Below are 27,228 nucleotides of genomic sequence, written 5' to 3'. Positions count from 1 at the left end.
AATATACTTTTTTTAGAGGGGTGCAGTTCACTTGACAGGCTATAGGCAAATTAATCAAATCACATGTATATAATAATATCTTGTGAGTTTCAGAGAAGCCAATCCAAGACTAAATAAACCACCCATAATTGATTTGTACCCACATTTACACTCACTAACGGTTCACCAAGCAATGAGACAGTGTAGAGCTTGACATTTTATAAACAGGGGTTAGCAAAACAATACCTAAATTGTAATGGAATGGGTTTGCATTGTTAATGTGGGGAAGAACCTTAACTAAATTACACTGCAAAGAGAAACAGGGTTCAGTACAATGACACATTTATGGAACACTGTCCTCCAGTTTTTCTGCTGGATCCCGGAAATGCAGAGATAGTAACTGTAACTAACACTGAGCACTTCCTCTATGCCAAGCACTGCTCTAAGTGTTTGCTATATTCCTCTTACTTAATCCTCATAACAGCCCAGTTGGGTACATGCACTTATTATCCCCGTTTTGCAGATGGGGAAACAGACACTGCAAAGACAAAGAACTTGACCAAAACCACACAGCTGGTAAGCGATAGAGCTGGGCTTCAGTGCCAGGGAGTCAGACTCCAGAACGCACAGGCGTAACTGAGATGTGATGTGGGGTTTTCAGAAGGGGTCAGAGCAAGTCCAGGAACAAGTGCCAGGAACTATTCTAACATCTTTATACATATCATCTCATTTTTAAGATAACCCTGTGAGGCAGGTATTAACGTTGCCATGTGTAGATAAGAAATCAGGCTCATAATTTCCCCAAAGTTATAGAATTGGGAAATAGTGGAGCTCCCATGTCACTGGGGCTGACACTGGTGCACAGCTCACTACTGCATCAATCAGGCTGTGATCACTTCTGTGATATAGGTATGGGTATAGACAAACTTCAATGGATGCACAGAGAATTTATTTTGTCTGACTAGGAAAAATCTAGGAAGGCTTCATGGAAGAAAAAGCCAGGGCCCTGAAGATTGCGAAGGATTTCTAAAGGCCAGTGTGAAGAGCATTCCACACACGGAGAACAGAGGAAACAGGCATGGGGACAATGAGGTTGCCTGCATGATGTGGAGAGGTGGGGCACAGGGGATAGGGCCCAAAGTATCAATCATGTTGAACCATGATAATTTTCAGTTGTGTTGAATCATACTAATTTCCAGTCTGTGATATTTTCAATACCAGGGGACTTGTATTCAGTGGATAATGAGGAGCCGCTGAAGTTTTTCTAAGTAAAGCTTGTGTTTAAAGGGATACCTGATGGCAATGTGGAGAGAAGCTGGGAAGGTGCACAGACTCCGCAGATGACTGGTAAAGAGGAGAAATATGATATGGCCTGGGCAGGGCGGTCAGAGTGCAACAGGCAGAGAAAAACATGGACATAGAAAGAAAGAGAAAAGAGCTGAGAATGACTAAATTTTCAGCATTGGTACTTAATGAGTGGAACACATTTAACCAAAATTGGGAACAGGTTTTGAGGAAAAACAAACGAGTTTGGTTTGGTCATACAAGGATCAGGAGTAGTTCTGGAAGGTCTTAGAGAGTTTTGTATGCTAGGGCATTTTTGACTTTGTCCTAATGGTATTGCACTTAATGTCATTAAGCAAGGAAATGGGCTGCATCTGGATATGTATGGAGGATGAATCCAAGGGCAGCAGAAATGTAGCAAGGAGACCGGATAGAAGGCTACGGAAAGAGATGATGAGAGTCTGAACCAAGGTCATAGCAGTTAGGACAGAGGACAGACTTGAGAACAACTGGGGACATTAAATCAGCATGACTCAGTGATTGGTTGTGAATGCTTTGAGGAAGCAAGAGAAATCAGAAGACAGTTGAGAAGGAACTGGTAGATAGGGACGTGTTGGGAATGTAAACTTGGCACTCTGCTGGGTTTGATGTGGTAACTCCTGCTCCTGGATTAGTTCCTGGTGGGGAAGATTCCTATTCTAGGATTCTTGGGTATACATTGTTTTTTGTCTGTGTGTTTTTGTTTTTGTTTTTTTGTTTTGTTTTCTCCTGGGCTTGTTAAGCCTCAAGGATGTGAGTCAGAGGCTGCCAGTACCTTGATTACCAGAGAGTCCATCCAAGACTTAGGCCACATAGAGAGCAAGCAAGCCAATGATGGGAGGAGAGAGGCAGCACTCTGATGAATGATTTCAGACCCCAAGTGTACATGCTTCGTGTTCTATTTCTATTGGACAATGTGCCTGCAGCCAGTGCCACTTTAGACTTCCCAGTTATATAAAATATCCAGTTTTTTTTCCCCTGAAGGAAAAAAAAAGTGACATAGAAATAGGAAATGAGGTAGGAGAGGTGTTATAAAAGCCAAGGGGAATTTCAAAAAGAGCCTGGTCTAAGGTGTTGGTATTACAAAAAGGTTGGGTATGCTAATGTTTTAGCATTAATCAATTGATTTAAATTGATAAAATTTATCAATTGATTGTCAATTGATAACATTCTAGAACAATGGCTTTAAACTGAAGAGTATTTATGAATCAAATGGGAACATCTCTAAACTACAGATTACCAGGCACCACTCCCTCATTCTGGGTTGGTGAGTATACAGAGGGCAACTGTAATTGATTGATGGGTGGGTAGTGGGTTGTCATGCCTTGTGACATAAATAAGTGGGAATAAAATAAGTATCTGATGATACAATGGTATTTAGTTAGATACAATGGGATTTAATGTATCTTCTGGTGCATATTTTGGCCAGTTGTATTAAAAGCATTAAAATTTTGTCCATCATCTTACCCAACAATTATATTGCCAAGAATTTATCCTAACGAGGTAATCATAGATGTATGGAAATATATAGCTGATAGATTATAATGTCCATGACTAATGCTTATTAGGTGTGTACTACATGCTAAGTATTATTATAAGTGCTTTATGTATATTAACTCTTAATCTTTATCCCAACACTGTGAGATAGTTAGATACTATTACCCCATTATTCAGTTAAAGAGAGTTAAGTAAGCCCCAGAAGATTAATTTGTTCAAGGCTTCATACAAAGTGGAGGATATAAGACTGAAACCCTTGATGGTTATGTTGTACTGTCTCTCCTCACAGAATTGTTAGGATAGTCAAAAATTGAAAGTAATCTAAAGATATGCAGTGTGATACCTAAAGAGAGCAGATGTCTCAGAAATCAACATACCAGCAAGCAAATCATTCAGGACTCAGACTCTGGAAACACTCTTGACCTCCTCTTGCCCCCGAAGATGATCAGAACAAATCCCATCATACCTCACATCCTTGCTGAGACCAGTTGGTGCCAAAAGGGAAAGGCTCTCCGGTCAGTGACGACCCAAATCTTTATGGACCAGTGTGTTTCTCCATCTGATCCAATCCTGAGCTCCCACCATGTGTGCTCAGCCTCTCCTCATGAGCACCAAATTCTCTTGTATCCTCAGCCTCTTCTCTGAACATCTTCTCTGTTTCCTTACTTTTCCTTAATGCTGGCAGCCTCCATGGACCCTGGTTTCCCACCACCAAGCAGAAACTGCCCCCCACCCCCCCGCCGCTGCAATACCTTATTATAATGTTGCTAAGTGAACATTGTTAAATAGAATAGAGGGTGCTGGATGGTGAGTTGGGGTTCAACAACAGACCACAAGAGAAGCTGAGATAGTTTATTACTCACAGGTCCTGGAGGAAGCACATGACATACCTTGAGGGGTCACAGAGGGAGATCAAGGCAAGGTGCTGGCAGGGAGAGGCAGGACCCTAGCACATATGCCTTTATTAGGGTCCATGGGCAGAGTGTTTTGGGGTTCCCCAGTCAAGGCAAGATGGGTCAATTCAAACCAGAAAGAGTGTGGTGTGAGTATGCTACACAAAGTTCTTATCTGAGGCAGGCAGGGATGGGAGACTGTTGATTGCAAGGGCTGTTGGGAAAGTCACATGAGGAACTTCTGTCTGTAGGCTACTTCCTGGGGCTAGGGTGCATGAGGGGCTGCTGTGAAAGTCCCTGAAGGCTGTTTGGCCAAACAAAGTGGATGCTGAGGCAGCAATAGCATGGAGTAGCTTAGCTGAACTCTTGACATACCCCATAGACCCCAGGTCCAGGGAGTAGAGAAGGTGACCCACTGAGTATCCCTGTGGCTTCCAAAGCATTACACCCTCATTTCCCTGTGAAACCTTTTGGTCCCTCTACACTCGCCCTCAGTGAGGCTGCCAAATGGAACTCAGCTGTCACACAGAAGGGCAGGGGGTGTAAAGCTTAGGCTATTGGCTCATATTCAGAGTCTTCTCTCCCACTCCCAGATCATCCCCACCAGTTTACCGTCTAGCCACCACCCCAGCTGCCTCTTGACTTGTGACCACCCCGTTCTGTTCTTTGTTTAAAGAGCCTGTCTTCTGATTGCCTCCCACTTGCTACCTCCATATCCTCAAGGAATTTTATTCATTTTGTAAATTATTTAAAAGTTTTTAAGTACAGAAAAGTGCAAAGGGTGTGATAAAGTGCCCATATATCTGCCACCCACAGTGATCAGAGATGAACCTTCCTATTTTTATTTTAACCTATCTTTAAAGAATTAAAAATTACAGATAACATTTACATCTATGTATTTCTCTCTTTAGTTCAATCCACCTGCTCCCTCCTAGAGGTCACTGCAGACATGAATGTAACATGAAGCCAAGCAGTACTTCCGTTCTTTTGCTCACAATTTATTCACCCATTTCCCTTTTTTGATGGACCTTGGGCTATTTCCTGTTTTTCACTATAACATAATAAACGGTGCCTCAAAGTACATCCTAGTTACATCTTCCACTCAATGTACAAGAGTTTCTCTAGATCTGTGCTGTTCAACATGGTAACACTACTCTGTGCCTCTTGAGTGCTTGAAATGTCACTAGTCTACACTGAGATAACACACCAGATTGTGAAGATTTAGTATGAAAAAAATACAAAATATTTCATGAATTAGTTTATGTTGATAAAAAATTGAAATATTTTAAATATGTTGGGTTAAATAAAATGTTATCGAAATTAATTTTATCTGTTTCTCTTTACTTTATAAAATGTGGCCACTAAAAGACTTAAATAATATATGGCTCACATACTTCTACTGAACAGCACTGCTCTAGGGAATATAAGTAAATTTGGAACTGGTGGGCATGGGTAGATTTTCAAATGGATTTTTTTTTCATTATCTTTCAGTCCCACCCCTTTATATAAAGCCCCCCCCCCCCAAGTTTCTTGGTGATCTTTTCTCTCTCTGAGCTCCTATGGCACATAGGTCTGAATGTCTCATTTGGAATTTCCAATATACAATTTTGTATTTTGGTTTGTCTTTCTGTGCTGCCTTTTCCCCTTCACATCAGGGACCATATATGATGACTTTGCTTTCCCAGCAGTAAGCTCAGAGCCCCACATGTTTAGAGCAACTTAAATATTTAAGGAAGATTTAGACGCTCCTGGCATGGTACCTGTCTGCTTTTAAGCTGTGACTTGTCCTGGAATAATTTTATCTTATTTGCCTAAAATATGCCTCAAGTTTCTTATGCATACAGGATTTACTCTACTCTCCCTACTATGAGAAAATTGCCTAGGAAGTAACATTAGTCTTTACTCTGCTTCCCTTTCTGTGAAGAAACTGCTGTTGATGTCTTTCCAACACACTTCTCACTTCTAATGGGTTCTGGAGTCTCGGTAACTGGCTAGGCCAGGGCAGGCTTCACGTGTACAAGGCCATTTAGTTAGGTTTATAAAAGCTCCTTTCCAAATGACATCACCTTCAGCTATTTTCCCAAATGTTACATGTGTTCTATTAAACATGGCAGTGGGGTAGCTTATACAGAACTGCAAAACGCAAGGGCAGACAGGAATTAAGCTAGAGGTGAGTAAACTATGATGAAACTTAAAGCTGTCGATACTACATAGACAAGGTGCCCTTCCTCAGAGCTGGAGCTTTGTGAGTGACGCAGCCTTCGGTATCCCTGTGGTATCCCTGTGGTATCCCTGTGGGATTCCATTTTGTGAAATGAAGTACTATTTCTTGTGTTCATCCACTGGTGTTGAGTCCATGAGGAAAACCTGGGAAATGAGCAAATAGCCACAGAGAGATTATATTAAAGGAGATTTGATTTTAATCTAGACCTACCATTCCCAAAGTCGGTCAGAATCATCAGGGGGGTCTCTTAAACATGCAGATACTTGGGTTGCATTCCAGGCCCCCTAAAGCAGAATCTTCATGGGCAGGGCCTTGGAACCGACATTTAAACAACTTCTCCAGGAGATTCATTTGTGGCTATTTCAAGAGCTGGCATTTGGAGTCACTCTCCCTACCAAGGGAGACAGACTCAGATGTAGAAGGTTTTAAATTAAACATCAAGGGAGACTCCGTATGAAGCCCAATCTGACAATGTGGGAGAGAAGATGGAAACAGTAGCATATGAATGGGTCTGGAAATCAGCTCCACTGCAGCACCTGCTAGCTTTGAGTTGTGGCCTTAGGCAGAATACTTGTAAATCTTTCTTTAGCTTTTTTCCACTTGATATTCCCAGCTCAGGATGACTAAGACTCACAAGAAAATGATCTTTTCTTGCCTATCCAAACTGTTCCACAGTAGTCACAGATAGGTTTTACCTTACATGCCCACCTCCTGAATGTGCCTTTTCTTTATTTATTTTAATGTTTATTTATTTATTTTGAGAGAGAGCAAGTGTGAGCAGGGGAGGGGCAAAGGGTGAGGGGGAGAGAGAGAATCCCAAGCAGTCTCCATGCTGTCAGCCCAGAGCTCAATGCGGGCTTAATACCATGAACTGTGAGATCATGACCTCAGCCAAAATTAAGAGTCAGGTACTTAACTGACTGAGCCACCCAGGCACCCTTCAAATGTGCCTTTTAAACCTCAAGCATTATGTCCCAGCATTGCACGGCCCAGGGGACACAGCAATTATATTTGTCCTTAACACATTCTGCCAAGCTTGTTATCTTTTGTAACCATTCTCCTTTTATAGTCCTTAGGTATCTCATAGCACACTTTTTAGTTGATTAGTTACTTAACACACACACACACACACACACACACACACTTAAAGCTGAGTGTGTTGTATTCATCCTTGAGAGAAAAGTGACACTGGTCATTGGCTGTATTTCAGTACTCTCCATTTACATCAGCAACAAGGTGATAGAAAATGATTTCGAAATGGAAGCAGGGTGTTACCACCTGCTGTAAAACCTAAACTCTGAGAGCCCTTTGAGGGTTTGGTAAATTATGAATAACTGAATTAAGATTTAATTCTGTATTTCTCAGATTTCCTCATATTTTAATTTGTTCTCCTGAGCTATCTCAGATTTTCATATCTTGGTGCCGGATTCATAATCTAGGAAGGAGTACTTAAAAACTAGAATCTTCGTTGCATGTAGGGGGTCACATGGCTATCCCACAATTCATTCATGTGTTGAATTTTTCCATAGAGTTAACATAAGACTTCATGCTTCTTTATTGATCACAACCAACTCACTTAGTCAAATCTTTCTGAGGAAAATCTGAATAGACCTCTGGACTAGCAGTCAGAAGAGGTGGGTTCTCCTCCAAGCAAGATGTTATTTGTTTTATGACCTTAGGCTCATCCCAAATCCCAGCCCCCTTTCTCACACCCTAACCAAATGAGGACATGAGCCTTGCCTCACAGGTCTGTGAAGAACTGATGATAAACATACATGGGGCAGTACTTTGAAAATTATAAAACACCATATGAAATTGGTGTTATAATTTGTTATTGTCATTGGAGAACAAGAGATGACAAATCTAACAGGAATACCACTTGACTTTATGATATCCATAAAAATGAATATTTTGTAGGGACTTTTTAATAGTCAGAAGTTATCAAGTGATGACTGTTGAATAGTGGGTTGAGTTGAGATAGGGATCCCTTAGGAAAAATAGCAGAGAGCTGGTTTGGTTTTTTGTTCTTCTAACCTATATATTGCTATTTTCCATAAGAAATATTTTCCTTTTCTTTGAAATCTGTGACTGTTGCTAAGCGTCATTTCACATTAGTGTTTACTTACTTACAGGGGTGCCTGTGTTTACTCCAGTGTTTTTATTCTTTATTTGAGAAGAAATATGGCCATATATACATAACTTTTATCATCAAAAAATATAATAATCTCTTGTTAACCATTGCAGAAGCGAGGAAGGATGCCAAGACACAAAAGACATGATCCCTATGTCTGAGGTGTTTACAAGTTAACTGGAAGATAAGACATGAGAACATAGAAGGGTGACCACAATACAGGACACAGTAAACAGCAACCATGAATATACACTCTGTGCTGTGCATGAGCAGAGTGTAGTATGCACTAAGGAAGTTAGAAATAGTGAAAGAATAGGTGGGGTAGGTGTGGAAAAAATAATCAGAGTTCCCTGAATGCCAGTACATTAAGCAGAGGGAGCTTTGCAGGTCATTATGCCAGAGGGGAGATTATGAAGGTTGTAAGATTATTACTACAAGTTCCCCCCAAATAATGCCTAAGGCAAAACATATGGACTAATAATTTATAGAGGAGTATATATCCAGGAAATCAAGAATGAGAGAGTCAAGGAAGAGGCAAGGAAAAAAGGATTCCAAATATCAAAGGATGCACCACTGGGCTGACCATAACTTCCCCTAAAACAGCTGATTGCTTCATCCTGCGGGACATCTTTAGAGAGGCTGTATGAAGCTAGCACACCTTGAAATAACCCATGGAATGGGTAGGGGGTGCAAGCAATTTAATCACTGGCCCCTTCTTGTCTGTTGACTCATACGGTGCCATTATGCTCCATGAGGTACTAACAACCCCTTGCCTCTGGGCTGGGCTAACTGGGTCAGAGCAGCAGTGGGGGAAGCCAGAGCCTCTGTGTGTCCAGTCCAGTGAGGGCAAAGGTGCACAGAGGCCTGTGGTTGCTATAGCAGCACCAGCAGCAGCAGTTGAGGTGTGACAGTAGTCAGAACTCCCATTTCTGGGGAGTGAGGCAGATAGTCACGGCCCATATTGGAGAATGGGGGCTTGTGAGGTGGGTCAAGGAAATCTGGGAGGACACATAAACCAAGTCCAGTCTCTAACTGGTATTTTGTGCAAGAGAGACGATGAGTCTGGACAAAGGGAAAAAATTGATCAGTTAGGAGTAGGTCAGAGCAATCACTTGTGGGATGTGAGCCTGCATGAGAATAGTGAGAGGTAGGAATCACAAAGATAAGTTTAGAAATTTTTCAAAAGTAAAGCCTTCTGTCAGTTTGAAATGAAAATGCGAGCTAGAGGAAAGAAGAGAAGGGGAAGTCTTAACAAGTCTACATGTTCCTAACATGGACCAGAAGAGGCAAGGTCCTGCCAGAGGAGCGTTCTCTGATGCAGCTTTTCTGGGTAGGTTGCAGTGGATTATCATAAGATCTAGATTGCCGTGTTCAAGAAGTCATTTTGATTAAGTGGTAAAAATAAAGAATGTATGCTTCCCATTTTACTTGTGATACCCATTCCCATTCTATGAGTGCAGTTAAATTGGGATTAGAATTTAGAATCGAATTTTTAGAATTTAGAATACCGCAATTCCTGACAGATTCTTCCATTGGACTGTTTTATGTTGTCACTCTTTCAAACCGCAGAGCAGTTACTTTATATCCAAACTGTTCTTTTGCACTGGACCTGTAGACACTGGTCATAATGGGTATTTTGGGGGTCTGTTAGTGTAATGATTATCCACTTTTTCCCCAGTGTGAGCTATCTTCTTCAATATCTTCCCCTGGCAAACAGACATAAATATAGAGTAAGTTCTAATGAGAACACATCCCAAGATGGAGCTCTCCCCTCTCCCCAAAACAAACCCTAAAACCGTCAAATCAGAGACAAGGTAAACAGTCTAAAACTGGGCTATCTTTCCAAATGGAGCAATAGGAAGACAAGGAGCCAAGCTTGAAGCCCAAGAAGGTGAGGCGGAGGTGCTGATATTGAAAGAATCAAAGATAACTTTGGGGAGATGAGCCTGGGATGATTTCCAAGCTACTGTGCAGATGCCAAGGTAGCCTCGGTGGAGGGACACACATGATAGATAAACTCTCCTGTATTTTACCAACAACATCAACAACTATTTGCTCCTGCCTCCCCTGTGAAAAATCACTAGATTTAATGGGAGCGAAAATGCACTCCCTTGAAATACCAGTGAAGGCAGCATGAGCAAGAACAACTGAGACGATAGTGCAGACATGATCAACTAGACATCGTCAACTCTGAGAAGTTGACCCACAGACCCCACACTGAGGGATGCCTGGTGGAATCCCTCGCTTCCGAGGATTCACTGACCCTTGTGTTTGGGGGATTCCCAGTTCTTTTTTTTTTTCTTTTTTAAATTTTTTCCAAGCTTTTCTTTATTCTTTTTTTTTTTTTTTTTTTTTTTGGTCTCAGTTCCATTTTTGTGTGTGTGTGTGTATGTTTAAATATTTTATTTTTCTTTTTTTTAAGTATGAAATTTATTGTCAAATTGGTTTCCATACAACACCCAGTGCTCATCCCAACAGGTGGCCTCCTCAATGCCCATCACCCACCTTCCCCTCCCTCCCACCCCCCATCAACCCTTAGTTTATTCTCAGTTTTTAAGAGTTTCTTATGGTCCCAGTACTTAATACACAACAAGCATATGGTGGCTGGATTTCCACATGGCAGTCAACACAAAATCTCTGTTTAAACTGCTTACCTGAAATCATAACTTTTTAACCCACAGAGCTTTAACCTTCATGATGTGCTTGATTTCTCTGAAACTGAGTCTGTGTACTGACCCTGAAGAACAGTAAATTTGTCTTGGGAACAAACAATTGAAAAATGCAATTTGAAAAGGGGAGGGAAACAGAGATGGAAGAAGGAATTATTAACTACAACGAAGTTTCTGCCTTAATAGACAGCTGATGAATGCCTAAAATATGTGTACTAAAGACCCTGCATCATTTGGGTGTTTCTAAGAACTGCTTTTATTGGTCAAATGGAAACTGGGGTTTCCAGTGGTTGGGGATCTATTCAAATTAGCATGGTCATCTCTAATTTCCTTTAAATTCTTCAGCTTCAAAACTTGAGTTTAAAAAATTACCTTTTTAATATCAAATGTAGACAAGATTGCAGAACATATGTAGTAGGTAACACATGGGTTATATATGCTTTCTCTAGTGTCTACTATACTGGTATAAATTTTTGGTAATTACCAAAGGGACTTAGAAAATGAGATAGCATAGTGTGGACTTTGAAAGCGTATTGATTTGAGTCTTGGCTCTATTTTTTTATTAGTTTGAGACCTGGGTAAGTTATTTAACTCATTTTTACCTGAGTTTCCCCTACAGAATGGGGATGATAATAATTTCCACATGTCTTACAGAGCTGTGAGGATTGAGTCAGGTACTGTCCTAAGCAGACAGACTGCTTAACAGTACCTGATGCCCAGGAAGTACGCCCAATATGTTACCAGGGTGAAATTACCTGTTAATTAAGTAAAAGGGAGCAAGAAAGCTTACCCAACCAAGCAATGTAAAGATTTCAAAGAAGAATTCATTACTTGCCTAAGAGAATAAGCTTTTTCAGGCATGTTAAATATATTGTTTTCCTTATTTAATGTTCAGATAAGTGGAGGTCACTAATTAATGAAGTATCTTTATTAAGCAACCTCAAAGAGTTTTGTTTCCATTACTACATGTATGAAAGTAATTAAGCTGCATATTTAGAAATTTTCTGCAAATCACTACATGTTTTTGAATGAACAAAATTAGGATTTTCATTGGTTGAAGAAAATGTATACACAGTTAGTTTGCAAGATTTTACTGTATGATCTGTAAGATTTTACCTGCTACAAGGTAGGTTTCATAGTTGTCTCGTTTTATAGGTAGAGAATTTGAAACACAGACCATTGAGTGATTTGTTCAAAATCACCCAGAAAACCCACAGTGAAGTGCTTTATCCCCCAATCATCTTCCTTCCCAGATCCATCTCATCCATTTTCCTTCCAAATCAGTGCTACACCAACCGTTCATTCACCCGAACCAGTAACCCAAGACTTGTCCTGATTCTTCATTCATTCCCACAGTCTGAAGAGATTCACATCCCTGAAATTTATTGACCTTCCTTGTCACTCCTTCCCCAGTGTCTCTGCATCAGTTCCATTCCTCATCACCAGAATGGTGTGTCTCCAGTAAGTTTCCCAATAGCCAGACTTGTCCCTCCCCACAATCCTTTTTCCACATCTCATCCAGAGGGGACCTTACATAAGGAAAATCTGCAAAAACAAAACCAAAAGAAAGTAAAACAAAATTCTCTGAAATAGTAGTAATAGTATAGTAATGTAAGAGAACAAAAACATTGCAATGCCTCCCTGGAGTCCTCAGGTTATATCCTAAACTCCTTTCATGACATTCAAGGGTCTTCCTGGGAGAGTCCCTAGTCTTTCATTTCTCTCTTTCTAGAACTCTCTGCTTCTACCATATTGAATTATTTGCAGAAACCCAAATTGTGCAAATTTCATCAGGTCTTCATGTGTTTACAGAACTGTTACCCTTTTCCTGGAATAGGATTGACAGTCCTTTCCCCTCTAATCCCTTCTTATTTGCCTGGTTAAAATGTACTTAATCCACAAGACTCACTCAGTGCCTTCTTCCCAGAGGAAATCTAAACTGGATAGTCTTTGTATTATTGGATTTGTAGTTTCTCCTTATGCTCCCTTCTCTGGAGTGTGAGCTCCTTGAAGACATAGACCATGTCCTATTAACTTTTTAATCTAACAGGTATTAACAGATCTGGAGTCAGGTCCAGTCACTATATCTTCTATGCACTTATTCTATTTAGTGCATTACAGAGTCTAGACTACTGAACTATAAATAAGCGATTCAATGTAGACATCTAGTGGCCAAAGTGGGAGAATGACTGTTTTTGAGTATTTGTATGAATTATTAATATACTCATATTTTTTAAACATTTATTTATTTTTGAGAGAGAAAGAGAGAGCAGGGGAGGGGCAGACATAAGAAAAGAGAAAGAATCCTAAGCAGGGTCTGCACTGTCAGCACAGAGCCCGAAGCAGGGCTCGAACTCATGAACTGTGAGATTAGGACCTGAGCCAAGATCAAGGGTTGGCCACTTAACCACCTGAGCCATCCCAGTGACCGTATGTCCTCATATATTTAAGCTCTAGAGCTCTTCTGACTGTTTCTGTTCCTTGTGTCCAATTTCTACCCCTTAATTTTCCCCCTAGATACTCAACTATTCAATAATAATAGTGATACCTTATATATTACCATCTTACTAAATACAGTCATATTCTCACTTAATACATATACAAACACACTCGTGATGAGACAGCATTTTGGTACTATTATTTCTATTTTACTGTAAGCAAATCGAGGTTCATAGATGTTAGTTAATTTTCCCAGAGTGATACGTATTTATGTATGGAAACTGAAGTTGAATCCAAGACTGGCCTCAGAAACATTCGTCTCTTATAGAATTTATCTTTCTATTGTTTATTTCTTTCATAATTTATCTTTGTCCATTTCCTAGCACAGTGCCTGGTATATTGCATGTGCATGATATTGGCCTGGTGGTAAATGTTGTAAGTGAATGCATTGTCATCAAGTTATATCACAAAGAACTTTACTTGACTCAAGCTAATGCGCAGAGTTAACCCTTGGATACCTCTTTTCGTTTCCACGCTTTTTGTATGCTATATCCTTGGCCTTGAAATATCCTCTCTCTTGTCAACTTGATAAACGCTCTTTCACTCATCTATTCAAATATCGCTTTCACTTAAACCCTCCTCAGTATTTCCATAGGCAGAGATACGCTCTTCCTCAACTGCATCCTCCTGCTTGCAGACACAGTTCTGGTTTAGTACTTACACCATTCCTGAAATTACTACTTTACATGTCTGTCTTCTCCCCAGGCTGTGAGATCTCTGGCAGCATTTCAGGTAGTGGGAACAGTGGTGTCAAAGCAGCCAGTTTTGAATGTGGCTGGCAGTTTGAGGCATGCCAAGGATTAAGGCGAGTCTCCATAATATGACAACGAGATTAGTTTTTATAGACTTCTGTCTTCAAATTGAAGTATGCATGCTGCTTGCGATATGGCAACTCTTTTTAAAAAAAATTTTTAGTGTTTATTTTTGAGTGAGAGATAGAGCATGAGTGGGGGAGGGGCAGAGAGAGGTGGGGACAGAGGATCAGAAGTGGGCTCTGTGCTGACAGCAAAAAGCCCAATGTGGGGTTCAATTTCATGAGCCGTGAGATCATGACCTGAGCTGAAGTCAGACTCTTAATGGACTGAGCCACCCAGGAGCCCTGATAGCAACTGTTTCTAATGGCAAGGGCAGTTTTAAGAGAATCAACTTCTAAATTCTCAACTTTAATTTGTATTAGAAACCAGCTCCCTGTGATCCAGACCCTCCCATCTCCTATTTTCCATCACCCATCTCCCACTTTACACCGAAAGATAAACCCCTCACCCATCCCAACTCTTATGGTGGAAAATTACCAGGGAGAGGTGAAAGGAAATTCCAGGATGGCAAACAAAGGGACAATTTAAAATATTGATGAAGAACTAGAGGAAGTGAATGACCACTTAGGTGGTTTCCAATTTTATGCGTTATATTTATTTATTTATTTATTTATTTATTTATTTGAGAGAGAGAGAGAGAGAGAGAGAGAGAGAGAGAGAGAGAGAATCTTAAGTAGGCTGCATGCTCAGCCCAGAGCCAGGTGTGGGGCTGGATCCTACCACCCTGGGATCATGACCTGAGCCTAAATCAAGACTCAGATGCTCAACCCACTGAGACACCCAGGTGCTCCTCCAGTTACTTGCTGTTAACAAAATTGATCATTAAATACAACTTTTGACAATAAACACACTGTGATTTTTGGCATATAAATTCAGGAGAGTTCAAATAATTAAATATAGAAGGAATGGTCTTATAATCAGTAAGAATTAAAGATAACAAAATTCCTTCCATTGGATCTGGATACATGTGTGATCAAGAAATCTTTTTTTAACTTTATAAACAGGAAAAGTAGGAAGAGAATTTATCATTCTAGCATAGGTAAGAGCAACTTGTGGATAGGTCTATTCTTTGTGGGGAGGGAAAGCTGCACTTTAAGAGAGGTATTTCTAATTAATTCTTCTAATATTTAATGGAATATTTTGATCAGTTGTATACTAATAGAAACTGACAACCCACTCTATAAGACCTTTTTTTTTTTTGATGTTTAGAGCCTTACTATCCAAGAAATTTAAAATTTCAACTTCTAAATAGAGAAGAAAAAGACAAATAATTTAAAATCTTTTAGTCAGACCAATATATTACACTAGAATAAAACTAGGGGAAAAGTGGGATGGAAATGTAAGTTTAAATGATTGATCTTTTCTGTGTGTGTGTTTCTATATATATCTGTGTATAGATAGAGATGTAAATATGAAATCACTAACATTTATGAATTACTTGATCTATTTGAAAAAATAAGGTAATAGTTTTCTTTTAAAGTGTTTATATTACACAACTCTTTAAACTTAAGGTGAAAAAAATTAGCATATCTTTAAAAAAATTTTTTAATGTTTATTTTTGAGAGAGAGGGAGACAGAGTACAAGCAGGGGAGGAGCAGAGAGAGAGAGGGAGACACAGAATCTGAAGCAGGCTTCAGGCTCTGAGCTGTCAGCACAGAGCCTGATGTGGGGCTCAAACCCACGAACTGTGAGATCATGACCTGAGCCAACGTCAGACGCCCAACCAACTAAGCCACCCAGGCGCCCCTTTTTAAATTTGTTTTAGTGTTTATTTTTGAGAGAGAGAGAGAGAGAGAGAGACAGAGGGAGAGAGACAGAGTGCGAGTGGGGGAGGGGCAAAGAGAGAGGGAGGCACAGAATCTGAAGGAGACACCAGGCTCTGAGCTGTCAGCACAGAGCCCAACACAGGGCTTGAACCCATGGACCACGAGATCATGACCTGAGCTGAAGCTGAATGCTTAACCAACTGAACCAGCAAGGCACCCCACAATAGCTTTTTAAATATATGAGAGTGCAGGGGTGCCTGGGTGGCTCAGTCGGTTGAGTGACTGACTTCGGCTCAGGTCATGATCTCACGGTTTGTGAGTTCGAGCCCCGCGCCTGGCTCTGTGCTGACAGCTCCGAGCCTGGAGCCTGCTTCAGATTCTGTGTCTCCCTCTCTCTCTCTGCCCCTCCCCCTCTCGTGCTCTGTCTCTCTCCATCTCAGAAATAAATAAACATTAAAAAAATTAAAAAAATATATATGAGAGTGCACACAGGTTTTCAAAACTCTATTAGGGAAAGCAATAGGGAAGAAAGCTGAAGATCTCTGCTGTGGCCCAAAGCCAGCCACAGAAGACACAGGCAGGTTTGCAACAGACCTGGTCGTGCCTGGCCTCTGTACCTCTCCACACATCTGGAGTCTGACAGTCGTGTAAGAATTCCAGGAGGGCCACTTTGCCTTTGTAGAAGTTCGTCCACCCCAGCATGCCTGCCCTGGTCCTTTCTGTTTCTTAATTGTATTCCATCTTTGAAGACCCAGCTTAATCTTCATCTTCATGATGACATCCCCACAGCATAATCCACTGGAGTCTTACTTTTTCAGGCTTGTTGCACGGTAAACTTAACATCCGATTTCCTATCGTCTTATCTTGCCCTCAAATGTTGCAGCGAGCTGGTCTCAGCTTTACAAGAATGTACAGCATTGCAGTCTCCTCAAGGGTAGGCACCATGCATCTCTGGTTCCTCCTAGAAGACCATTGTCAGCATGGGGAGACACACTACATATGTGATCAGTCTACAGCTTTGCAGGGAGAGCAGGGACATCATGCCACTCCTAGCAGAGCTTGTGGGAACAGGTGGATAAAGGCAGAATTATGGATTTTGGAGTCAGTCAGTCCTAGGTTCTCAAAACTGTCTCTGCCACCTATTGATTTCTTATACGTTGTGAGCCACCAAACTCCTTTTTCACAAAGAGGGACACTGTATGTAGTGTGACCATTATGGGGCCTCACATACGATGAGTGCTCATTGTGGGGCCGTCACCTTCCCCTTCCCTGTCCACAATGTTAACGGAAGAGAGAACTAGGCTCCACATCAGTTATGATGAATGTATGAAGTAGTTGTCACACAGTCCTCTTGCTCTCATTCTCCAGAATACAGAACATAATTTTGACTCAGGCAGGACCAAAATTTATGAGTAAACAATTGCTAAGAGAAAAAAAAAAATTAAGGAAGGGATGTAGTTTAGGTCTTTTCAAATGGGTCACCCCAGAAGACTTAGTCAAATAAGCTTACCATTTATGTACCCATGCAGTCAGGGAAGGCCTGAAAAACTGGGAAATTCAGGGACTACTAACTGGTTATGGTGCTTAATGTCAGCAACTGAATTCAGGCTTTGGAAGCTCATTGTGCCTGCTCTGATACAGGCATGGCCAAAAACTATTACATTTAAAAAAATCTCTTATCTCTTTGACCTAAATAATAAGAGGGAAAATTCCTCCACTCCTGTACCCTGACTGATCACAGAGCTGGGGTTTTTCCATACTTCAGCTCTGGGTACAATGAGGCTTTTCCCGACTTCCAGTTAATACTGCCACATCCTTGGGATGCCTGGGCAGCTCAGTCAGTTAAGTGTCTGACTCTAGACTTCAGCTAGGGTCATGATCTCAAGCCCCTCATAGAGTTCTGAACTGAGCAGAGCCTATTTGGGATTCTCTCTCTCCCTCTCCACCCCTCCCCCACATGCTCTCTCTCCCTCAAAGTAAATAAGTAAACTTAAAAAAAATACTCTAGGTCTGCAGCCTCCTCCCTCACATGTTCTCTCTCCTCGATACTACGTCATTAATTTACGTGTTTGACTTGATTACATCATCACTCTTACCTAGCAGACTGTAAGTTCTATGAGGTGTTGATTTCATTCCCCTTTGTACCTATTTCCTAGCACACTGATTGACACGTGTGGATAAGCAGTAAATAGTTCATGGATGGATGGATGGATGGGTGGATGGATGGATGAATACGTGATTGATGGTTAAAATTATAGCAGCTTATTCCTTTAATCATAAGAACTTACTTATGCATCTATAAGGTATACTGGGATTTGCTAATCTACAGCATAATTGCAGCAAGTTTTCTTGCCGAAGAAGACCTAAATCATATTCAAGGTAAATTAAGCGTTGAAAGCCAAAAATTATATTTTAATATTTAAAGGCAATTATATAATTAAATGCCATTATATTTGATAAGAAAGTTTGTAAACTAAATAAAACCATCAGTATTTCATGAGACTCTTATTATGTCACTATCTTTAGGTTTTTGGTTACCTTCTGGGAATGTAGTCAGTTAAAGAAAAGACGGTATCACTCTTCAGGTAAAAATTTAATGAGGTGAAAGTTGACTCTTAGTTCGGAAGGCAGCATATCTAACTTGGTATTTTCCTTGTGTCCAGAATTACTTAACATAATCTGAACTTCATTATTTATGATTATAACACTACTTCCTGAAATATTTCCTCTACCATATGACAGAACCCAGTCTTATTCTTCCAGTCACTTGCATATTTACTAAATGTTCACTCATTTATTCAATGAACATTTATTAAACATCACAGGTATCAGACACTGGGATGCTGTCCTCCCCACAATAACAAACCTGTCAGAGTATAAATGGATATTAACTGTGGTCTGACAATGGCTTTCTGAGTCTAGGACCTCTTCACTTCATACCTTTATAGATGCATAGTCACAAAATTTGATGATGTCAAGAGCTTTTCAATTATATGAGTACCCAAACAAAACTAACTTAAAGAGATTGTATGAATTGCCAATGTCACAGAGCTAGGATCACTCCAGGCTTCTTGAAGCTCGCCACCACCACTCCCCTGCCCACTTCTCCCTACTTACCTGAGACAGGTCTTATTTTCATTCTCCATTAGGACCACTTTTCATACAACCCCTCTTGATTCACTCATTCAACAAATATTTATGCTGGTTGTGTTCTAGGGAGCTCACAATTTCATCTTCTCCCCTATATCTGCTCATAACACCTGGTAGTTTTGACCTCTGTTAATCTAATCACCCTCAAATCATCACGCAGGTTATAAATCTCTAGAGTTATTCTTGACTCCTTTTTTTCCCTTTCTCTTCACATTCAATAAACCAATGGGTTCTGTTGATACTAATCACCAATTGTTTCTGGAATCTAGACTTTGCTGTTCATACCTTTAAAGGTACTCTAATTCGGGCCCCATCATACTTGCCTGGACTACTGAAATGGCCTTCAAGCTGATCTCCATACATTGAACTAGGATTGGAATTCTATACCACTGCAGGAATGAGTGCCGTTTCAGAGGAAAGAGGAGAAGGAGGAGGAAAAGGAGAACTTAACTGTTGTCACTTCACACTTAAAAAAAACATGATGGAGTAACAGATTTTATAATTTACTATTTTATACAGGAAAAGTTTTTTGTTTTTGTTTTTGTTTTTTAAGAACCAAAAAAAGAAACAACAACCCTTATCAAGAAATTGAAAGTCTTTCTCATTATGTATGGCCTCATCTGCTCCTTTTAACCTTTTCTCTCCTTGGTATGCTCTGAGCCCTGGCACCTCTGTATTCTCTCATCTGGTTTAGACCCTTAAATGGTCTCTATGCTCCAGTACATAATTCTTAATTCTTCCTGGAATGTGCTTCTCCTGCCTGGTTGACAAAGGCCCCCTGTTCTGTGACTCCCACAGGACACTGTATGGGAATTGTAGCCTTTATACCTCCTGCCATCTCACTGTTATTTACACAACTGGATTCCTTCTAAGCACCTAGATTTCCACTTTTCTGTCACTTCTAAACCTCCAGTGTTGGCAAAGTGACTGGCACGTGGTAGGTGCTCAGTAGGAGCTTACTGAATGTATAAATCACCCTTTGGGAAGAGGCAGAGACATAAATAATATTGTTTTCATGTATTTGTTGCAAAATGGAGGTATAAATGAAGACCATGGGAGCACAGAAGGCTTCACTCCCTTGTTAGCAGTCTTGCAGGAGAATAGTTCACAGGCTGATATCTGCTAGCAGGAAGGTTAATGCAGCTCCCTGAATACTTGTACCATAACTTGGGCCAGTTCATCCTTGTGAAGCCCACTTTAATTTTATCTTAAATCCTGAGTCAGACACAACTGAGAAAAGGTAAAGTCAAGTGAGACACTCAGTGACGCTCCCTGACTCTCTTCAGAGTTTCTCTTTGGCAGGAAGTATAACACAGTACCTGTATCATTGGGGCAGAGCTGGTTTTAGGGCTTTTTTGTCCTGCTGCAATCCGCACACCATTTGTCTTCTTCTCTGGGTAAATATGTGTCCAGTCAAATTTCCTGGGGACTGTGAGGCATGATTCCTCTTAGATATGTCAGCTTTTAGAGCCGTTGTTGGGTCCATACACTCTGTAATGTGTCTCCAGTAGGCAATGAATTGTCTGTTATGTCTGTCTTCCCCTCTCCATGTTACACTGTCCCACTTTCTCTTCTTTCAGGGACTGTTTCCATTACCACCCTAACTGTGCTGGCCTATGAACGTTATATTCGCGTGGTCCATGCCAGAGTGATCAATTTCTCCTGGGCCTGGAGGGCCATTACCTACATCTGGCTGTACTCACTGGCATGGTCTGGAGCACCTCTGCTGGGCTGGAACAGGTACATCCTGGATGTACACGGACTAGGCTGCTCTGTGGACTGGAAATCCAAGGACGCCAATGACTCCTCCTTTGTGCTTTTCTTATTTCTTGGCTGCCTGGTGGTGCCTGTGGGCGTCATAGCCCATTGCTATGGCCATATTCTGTATTCCGTTCGCATGGTGAGTTGAAGACTTCAAATGTCCCTCCCCTAAACTATGTCCAGGGTGGAAAATTCTGTGTGGAAAACAGTCAAACTCTTCCTACATGAACAGTGGTTGTCTGCAGCTAAAACAGCTCTACCGGACTTCCCACTTGATATAATTGTGCACGCTAAAAGACCCATGAGGAATGACATCTACTCTATATACGCCACTCTCTAAACCACAAAGAGGAAGGAAAGGGGTTCTAGACAGACAAAATCAACAACAACGAAGAACACCTGCATTCTCCAGCACTCGTAGACTTCAAGAACTCTAACCAAGGAAATTCCACACTTCCTATCATTTTATTCATTCAAAGGTCACATAAACCCACTAGAGAATAGTACAGATATTTTTTTCTGGAAATCACTTTTGAATCATAAAGCATAAGAACTGATCACCAGCAGGGTTCCTGTTGGGTGCTAGCAAGGAGTCTGAAGTGACAGTATGGGGCACACTCCATATGCAAGTCTCCTACTTTACCCATGTATGTTTTCCTTGCTCACTCACTGTGTCTTCCTGTTCTGTGTCTTCTTTCCTCAGAACTCCTGCTCATCAGTCTCCTGCTCATCTTGATAATCCCCTCTAGCTTTCATGTTTTATAAAAAAAAAGAAAGAAAGAAAAAGATAAAACCTCTTTGCCTTGACATACATCACTTTAAATCATAACCAGTGGCTGGTTCTCTGTCTCTCTGTCTCTCTCTCCCTTCCTCCATCCATCTCTCCACCCTTCTGTCCATCTCTCTTTCTACCATATGAGAACACATTGAGAAGGTAGCCATCTCTGAGCTGAGAAAAGAGGTCCCATAATGAAACCTACCATGCTGGCACATTGACCTTGGACTTCTCAGCCTCCATATTTGTGAGAAATACATTTCTGTTGTCTAAGCTACTCAGTCTAGGGTATATTGTTAGGGGAGCTCAAGCTAAGATATTTACTAAGCACTGAGAATACAACACTGTGTAATTTATAGCTCCTGTATCAAAGAGTTTGTAGTTTACATTCAGCTAGTCGTTATTCCTTAACCCATTGCAAATTGGTCTCCTTCCTTGATCACACTGTCACAGAAACAGCCCTCATTAAGGTAATTGATAATATACCAAATGTTAGTTCCAATGGGCACATTTCTATTTTTTTCCTGGCATCCGTGGCATTTAACACTTGTGATGTTATTGACAACTTCCACCGAACTATGGTTTCTCCTCCACTAGAACCCCATTCTCTCCTATAGTTATTGTTGACTCTGGACCATCTTCTTAGGTCTCTGCCAAGGGCTGCTTCCCATAGGCCTACCTGCATTCTGTGTTTAGCCCTCTTCTCATACTACACACTGGCCTTCGGCATCTCATATGCTCTTAGGATTTCTCCTTCTAACAATAGCGTGGTGACTTTGGAATCTCTATTTCTGACCCAGGATGTTCTTCTGACCTCTGTCAGATCCCATAGTCAGTTGCCTATTGCACACCTCCACTGGAATGGCCCCCAGACTCATCAGATTCTATGTGTGTGAAGACGAATTGGTCATCCCTCCCTCTAGATCTGCTGCTTCCACATTCCCTTTCTCAGTAAATGGTCATTATTCCTCAGCCAAAAATAATAGAGTAAATCTTGGACTATTCCTCATCCAGGTCTCCCCTACACCCAATCAATTATTGATTTCATCTATTCAACCTCAAATATTTTTCCATATGTCCCTTATCCCTTCTCCTATTGCCACAGACTCAATTCAAAGGGGCCCTAGTTTTTCTTCCTTTATTCTTGCTTTCATCTAATCCATTTTTCTATACACTTCCATTAGAGTAGTTGTTCTCAAATACAAATTTTCTCAAGTCATTTCCCAGCTTAAAATCCTTTAGAGGTTCCCCTACCTTCATGATTTAAAAATATAAAGCCCCTGAGTATGACTACCAGGGTCCTGCAAGGCCATCTCTTATCTGCATGTCCAGCTTTATTTCTTAATATGCCTTCCCTCTTGCTACCTCAGGCTCCAGCCAAGTGCAATATTTCTTGTTCCCAGAACTTAACATGGGTTCTTTTACCTCTTTGCCTTGACACGTTTCCTTTCCCTGGAACATTCTGTCCCACCTTACTTGGCTGCCTCATACTCACCTCAGAAGGCTGAGCTCAGGATCTTCTAGCCCTTACCCATATCTGAATCAGTTACCCATCTTGTGTATTCCCATATCCCTCTCTGGTCACCTCCTCCATGGCATGTATCACCTACGGAAGTAACGTGTGCTGTCACCCTCAGCATACAGTGAATTCCTTAAAAGCAGAGACCCAGTCTTTAAGTTTTCACCTATAGCTGGAACAATACTTTCAAACAATAGTTGATCAAAGACTATTTTTGGAATGAGCTACAGGCAGTGTTCATAGGAAGGAGAAGTGGTACAAGGGTAAAGAGACTTGACTCTAGACAGCAATATTCTCCACTCAGAACCTGGCACCATAATCACCTCTATTTCCTTATCCAGAGGTGTGATGCATAGCAGTGATGGAGAAATAGCTTCTCACATAAGAATGAGGACTCACAGTGAAGTTGTTGAAAATCTACAGGTGTCTGGATCAATAAGCACTATTTATGTAGGGAGAGAACACTTTTACTGGGACTACATGGAGAATCGTCTTAAGTGGTTCATCCTTCAGGACAAATTCAACTGTGCATGTGCTTTTGCTTCATCCACAACAGTTTTTAAAAATACACTCAAATGATTGAACAAATAGGGCGAGACATGAAGTAGAGCTCTTTATTTGGAAAACATTGAAAGAATAGAGTGAAAGAATAGATAATGATAAAACAGAGAGGTAAAAAAAGAGATAAATGAAAAATAATCATGGACATATTCAAATATGTCAATATGTCAATATGTTTGTATATTCACATATACAAACCCAAATAATCCAAAACATTAGAACCATATCTTTATGCCAAAGAGGAACTGTGAAAGTATAGTCCAATATTTTCCTTAGATTAACTTCTGCAGCATACATGTAATTCCAAGATGATAAATGCGGGCTCTGCTTTCAAAAATGGTAAGAGGATGGGGACTGAATTACCCAGAAAAGGTAGAGATGAGTCTGTGGGTCCCTAGGTGGCGGGGAATTGGGGATGGATGATTGAACTGTCATCTTATTACTTGTTAGTTGAAACTTTGAGGAGCCAAAACTCATGATTCCTAATATCCTATAGTATCATAAAAGTACAAATCCATAGAAGTATATTAGTTTCAAATATAATTCCAATGTAAACAAATACTCTTGAGAACAATCCCACAAAGTCTTATGTATGGAAGTGGGACCCAACTTCTGTTAACTCTAATAGGTTATTCATTTGAACGTCCTTTAGTCTTGATTCTCAGAGGAAGTAATTGATTGTTTAATGTCACACAGAGGGCAAAAGTGGTGGATCTGGGATATGGACCCAGAACTAATTCCAAATCCAGAGCTTTCACTAGAACTCCACAACCTTCTTAAAAACTCTGGGGGGAAATCTCCCACCCACCCCCCAAAAAATGCTGTTGTGAAAATAGAATAGTATCCTATCATATTAAATAAAATAGTTTCTTTTAAAATAGAATTGCACATGGGGCACCAGGGTGGCTTAGTTGGTTGAGCGTCCAACTTTGGCTCAGGTCATGATCTTGTATTTGTGGGTTCAAGCCCCACGCTGGGATCTCTGCTGACAGCTCAGAGCCTGGAACCTGCTTTTGATTCTGTGTCTCCCTCTCTCTCTGCCCCTCCCCTGCTTGCACTCTGTCTCTCTCTGTCTCTCAAAAAATAAAACAAAACATGAAAAAGGTTTAAATAGAATTGCACACAAAGAAAATAATGGTATCAGACATTTGACAACCACGCCCACTCCTACACATTCCCTCTACTCTTAAAAAACTCAACACTTTAATTACCCATTAACCCTTCCATTTTCTGTGAATATGAATATGTGTTTCTACTAAGAATATAGTTTCCTAAATATAATTTTAGGTAGTATAAATAATTTAGCTACATCAATTCAAATGTACTCTTAAATACTATAAGCACATGTTCTGATTTATTTGGAATTTTTTTCCTTAATTTTTATGACAATGCTAGAATAAAAGGAACACCTTTTGAACATTTGTTGTTCAAAAGGAACATTTGTTGAAATGCAATAAATTTCTCAGTTTAAAATTATATGTGAAGTATAAACAGTATGTACAATACCTTTTTTAAATTTAAAAAAAATTGTATTTTTGTAGCAAAATTAGCCTTTTAGAATGGTCAGAAAAAACTATTTTATTCAAAACATGATTTTGGTGTAGAGGAATATTTTCCCCCACCCCCTAATAATACATTTATAATAACAATAGAAGGAACTTCTAAGGAAACTTTAAGAAACCTGAACAATTTTCAGACTGTAGACCATTGTTCCTCAGTGCCTTTACTGGGGATAAATTAAGATCAGATTTGCTGAGTTTACACGGATATGGCTACAAGCATTCTCTGCACCTGAGTCCTGATGAAACCAAGCATAAGCAAGGTCGCCATCAGATCCCACTTTGTAGTAATAGTCATTGGCTCGGAGTTGGAAGTCACCATAGCTTGCAGCAAGAATTCATCTGGCAATTAAGTTTCATCGAGACCAGCTTAACCAGGCAGAACTGACATCATATGCTTTCTGCCTGGTTTGAGAAGTGGAGCATTATGGTTTGGTGTCTGCATATCTACTATTGAAACAGCATAAAAAAAGGATTCTTTCATTTTCAACCTTTTCTTTCTTCTTTCTGCAGCTTCGTTGTGTTGAAGATCTTCAGACAATTCAAGTGATTAAGATTTTAAGATATGAAAAGAAAGTGGCCAAAATGTGCTTTTTAATGATATCTACCTTCCTGATCTTTTGGATGCCTTATATCGTGATCTGTTTCTTGGTGGTTAATGGTTATGGACACCTGGTCACTCCAACAGTCTCAATTGTTTCATATCTCTTTGCTAAATCAAGTACTGTATATAATCCAGTTATTTATATCTTCATGATAAGAAAGGTAAGCATAATAATAATAAACTCATTGTTTTCACTATACATATGTGACTGTTGGAAATATAATACTTTTATAGAGGTTATTCAGAAGAGCTTCAGCGATAAAAACCTAAATCAAGAATTCTAGAGGAAACTAAAGTGTTCAGGAAGAAATGTAAGATATTCCCAAAGAAAATAGTAAAAATTCTAAGATCTACCAAGAGATCTTAAGTAAAAATCTATTGAAATTAACATTTATCAGAAAACATTTTATGTTCAAAGTTAAAATTCATTTAAAATTCTTATAGTACTATGGAGGTTATCCATTATTTCTACAAAACACCATGAGACAGGCACCAATACTATTCCTTACTTTATTTATAAATTAATAACATAGGTTCAAAGAAGTTAAATGACTTGCCTGATCCAGGAATTGTTGGTGCCTGGATTCCAACCTTGTTTGCTTGAATACCAAAATCTACACACATAGCTCCCCACTTGGGGTTACAGATATTATTAACAATTAGTTGGGTTATTATTCATGTACCATGGCCAGCGTGTAGCTCAAATTAATCTGGCTTCAGAAACTCCTCTAGGTCTAATGGGAAGCTTATTTCTGTGGTAGAAAGGTTTTGACTTGGTGGTTGTCAGTTATAACTAAGAAAGCCCTCATTATGATTGCTATGAAGCTAAGCCTCTAAGTTGCAAAGTTTAAAAATCAGAGAATTTAAAAGTTATGAATAATAGTTAATTACTCCATTGGAATTTTAAGTTAACAGGTCACACTAATATCAGATAATAACTACTCAGGCTACTAATGCTCAAGAATTTGGAATAACAGGGCATTTTTTAAATTAACCTTATAATATTCACTGCTAAATCTCCCTCTCTCTTCTCACTTTCGTATGGTTTCGATCTGTATTCACTGATCTTTCTTTCTCATGTTGCCTTCATTAACTGTTTACTTGAACCCAGAGAATTTCAACTTGGAGTCCTTACAATCTGAGAATTACTTGAATTGACTTTAGGAGAGTCATGAGAACCCTGAAACTTGGTCATAAAACTTTTTAAGAATGTTCACATGTGAATTGTTTTTAGCAAGATAGATTATAACTGATTTTCTGAAGAAGTATAAGACCTCCATATTTTAAAAACTACCACCTCGACAGGCAAATAAGTACGTTTTAAATATATTACCTAACAATTGTTTTTTTATGTTCTTCCTCTGGGCCAATGGGTCATACATTAGTTCTTGGAAAACTTTAAAATGCATACACCACAGCTGGAGAGATTGTGAAAACAAAAGTGCATATTCAGATTTGCTATGCTGGGTGCCTGAGATTCTGCATTTTGATAAGTTTCCGCG

General features: G+C 40.0%; 1 protein-coding gene across 1 annotated transcript in view; it reads left to right on the top strand.

Moving 5' to 3' along the window:
• OPN3 (opsin 3) overlaps positions 1 to 27,228 on the top strand; it is a 45,815-nt gene that overhangs the window by 13,524 nt on the left and 5,063 nt on the right. The window contains exons 2-3 of the mRNA XM_019423152.2: positions 20,528 to 20,847; positions 25,636 to 25,887. Coding sequence (XP_019278697.1) covers positions 20,528 to 20,847; positions 25,636 to 25,887 — 572 coding nt within the window. The remainder of the gene's footprint in view (positions 1 to 20,527; positions 20,848 to 25,635; positions 25,888 to 27,228) is intronic.

This window comes from Panthera pardus, unplaced genomic scaffold (assembly GCF_024362965.1).
Source record: "Panthera pardus isolate Hobbes unplaced genomic scaffold, ASM2436296v1 HiC_scaffold_21, whole genome shotgun sequence".
Classification (NCBI taxonomy): Eukaryota; Metazoa; Chordata; class Mammalia; order Carnivora; family Felidae; genus Panthera; species Panthera pardus.
The sequence above is the reverse complement of the archived record's forward strand: the minus strand, read 5'-3'. Positions and strand labels throughout refer to the sequence as shown.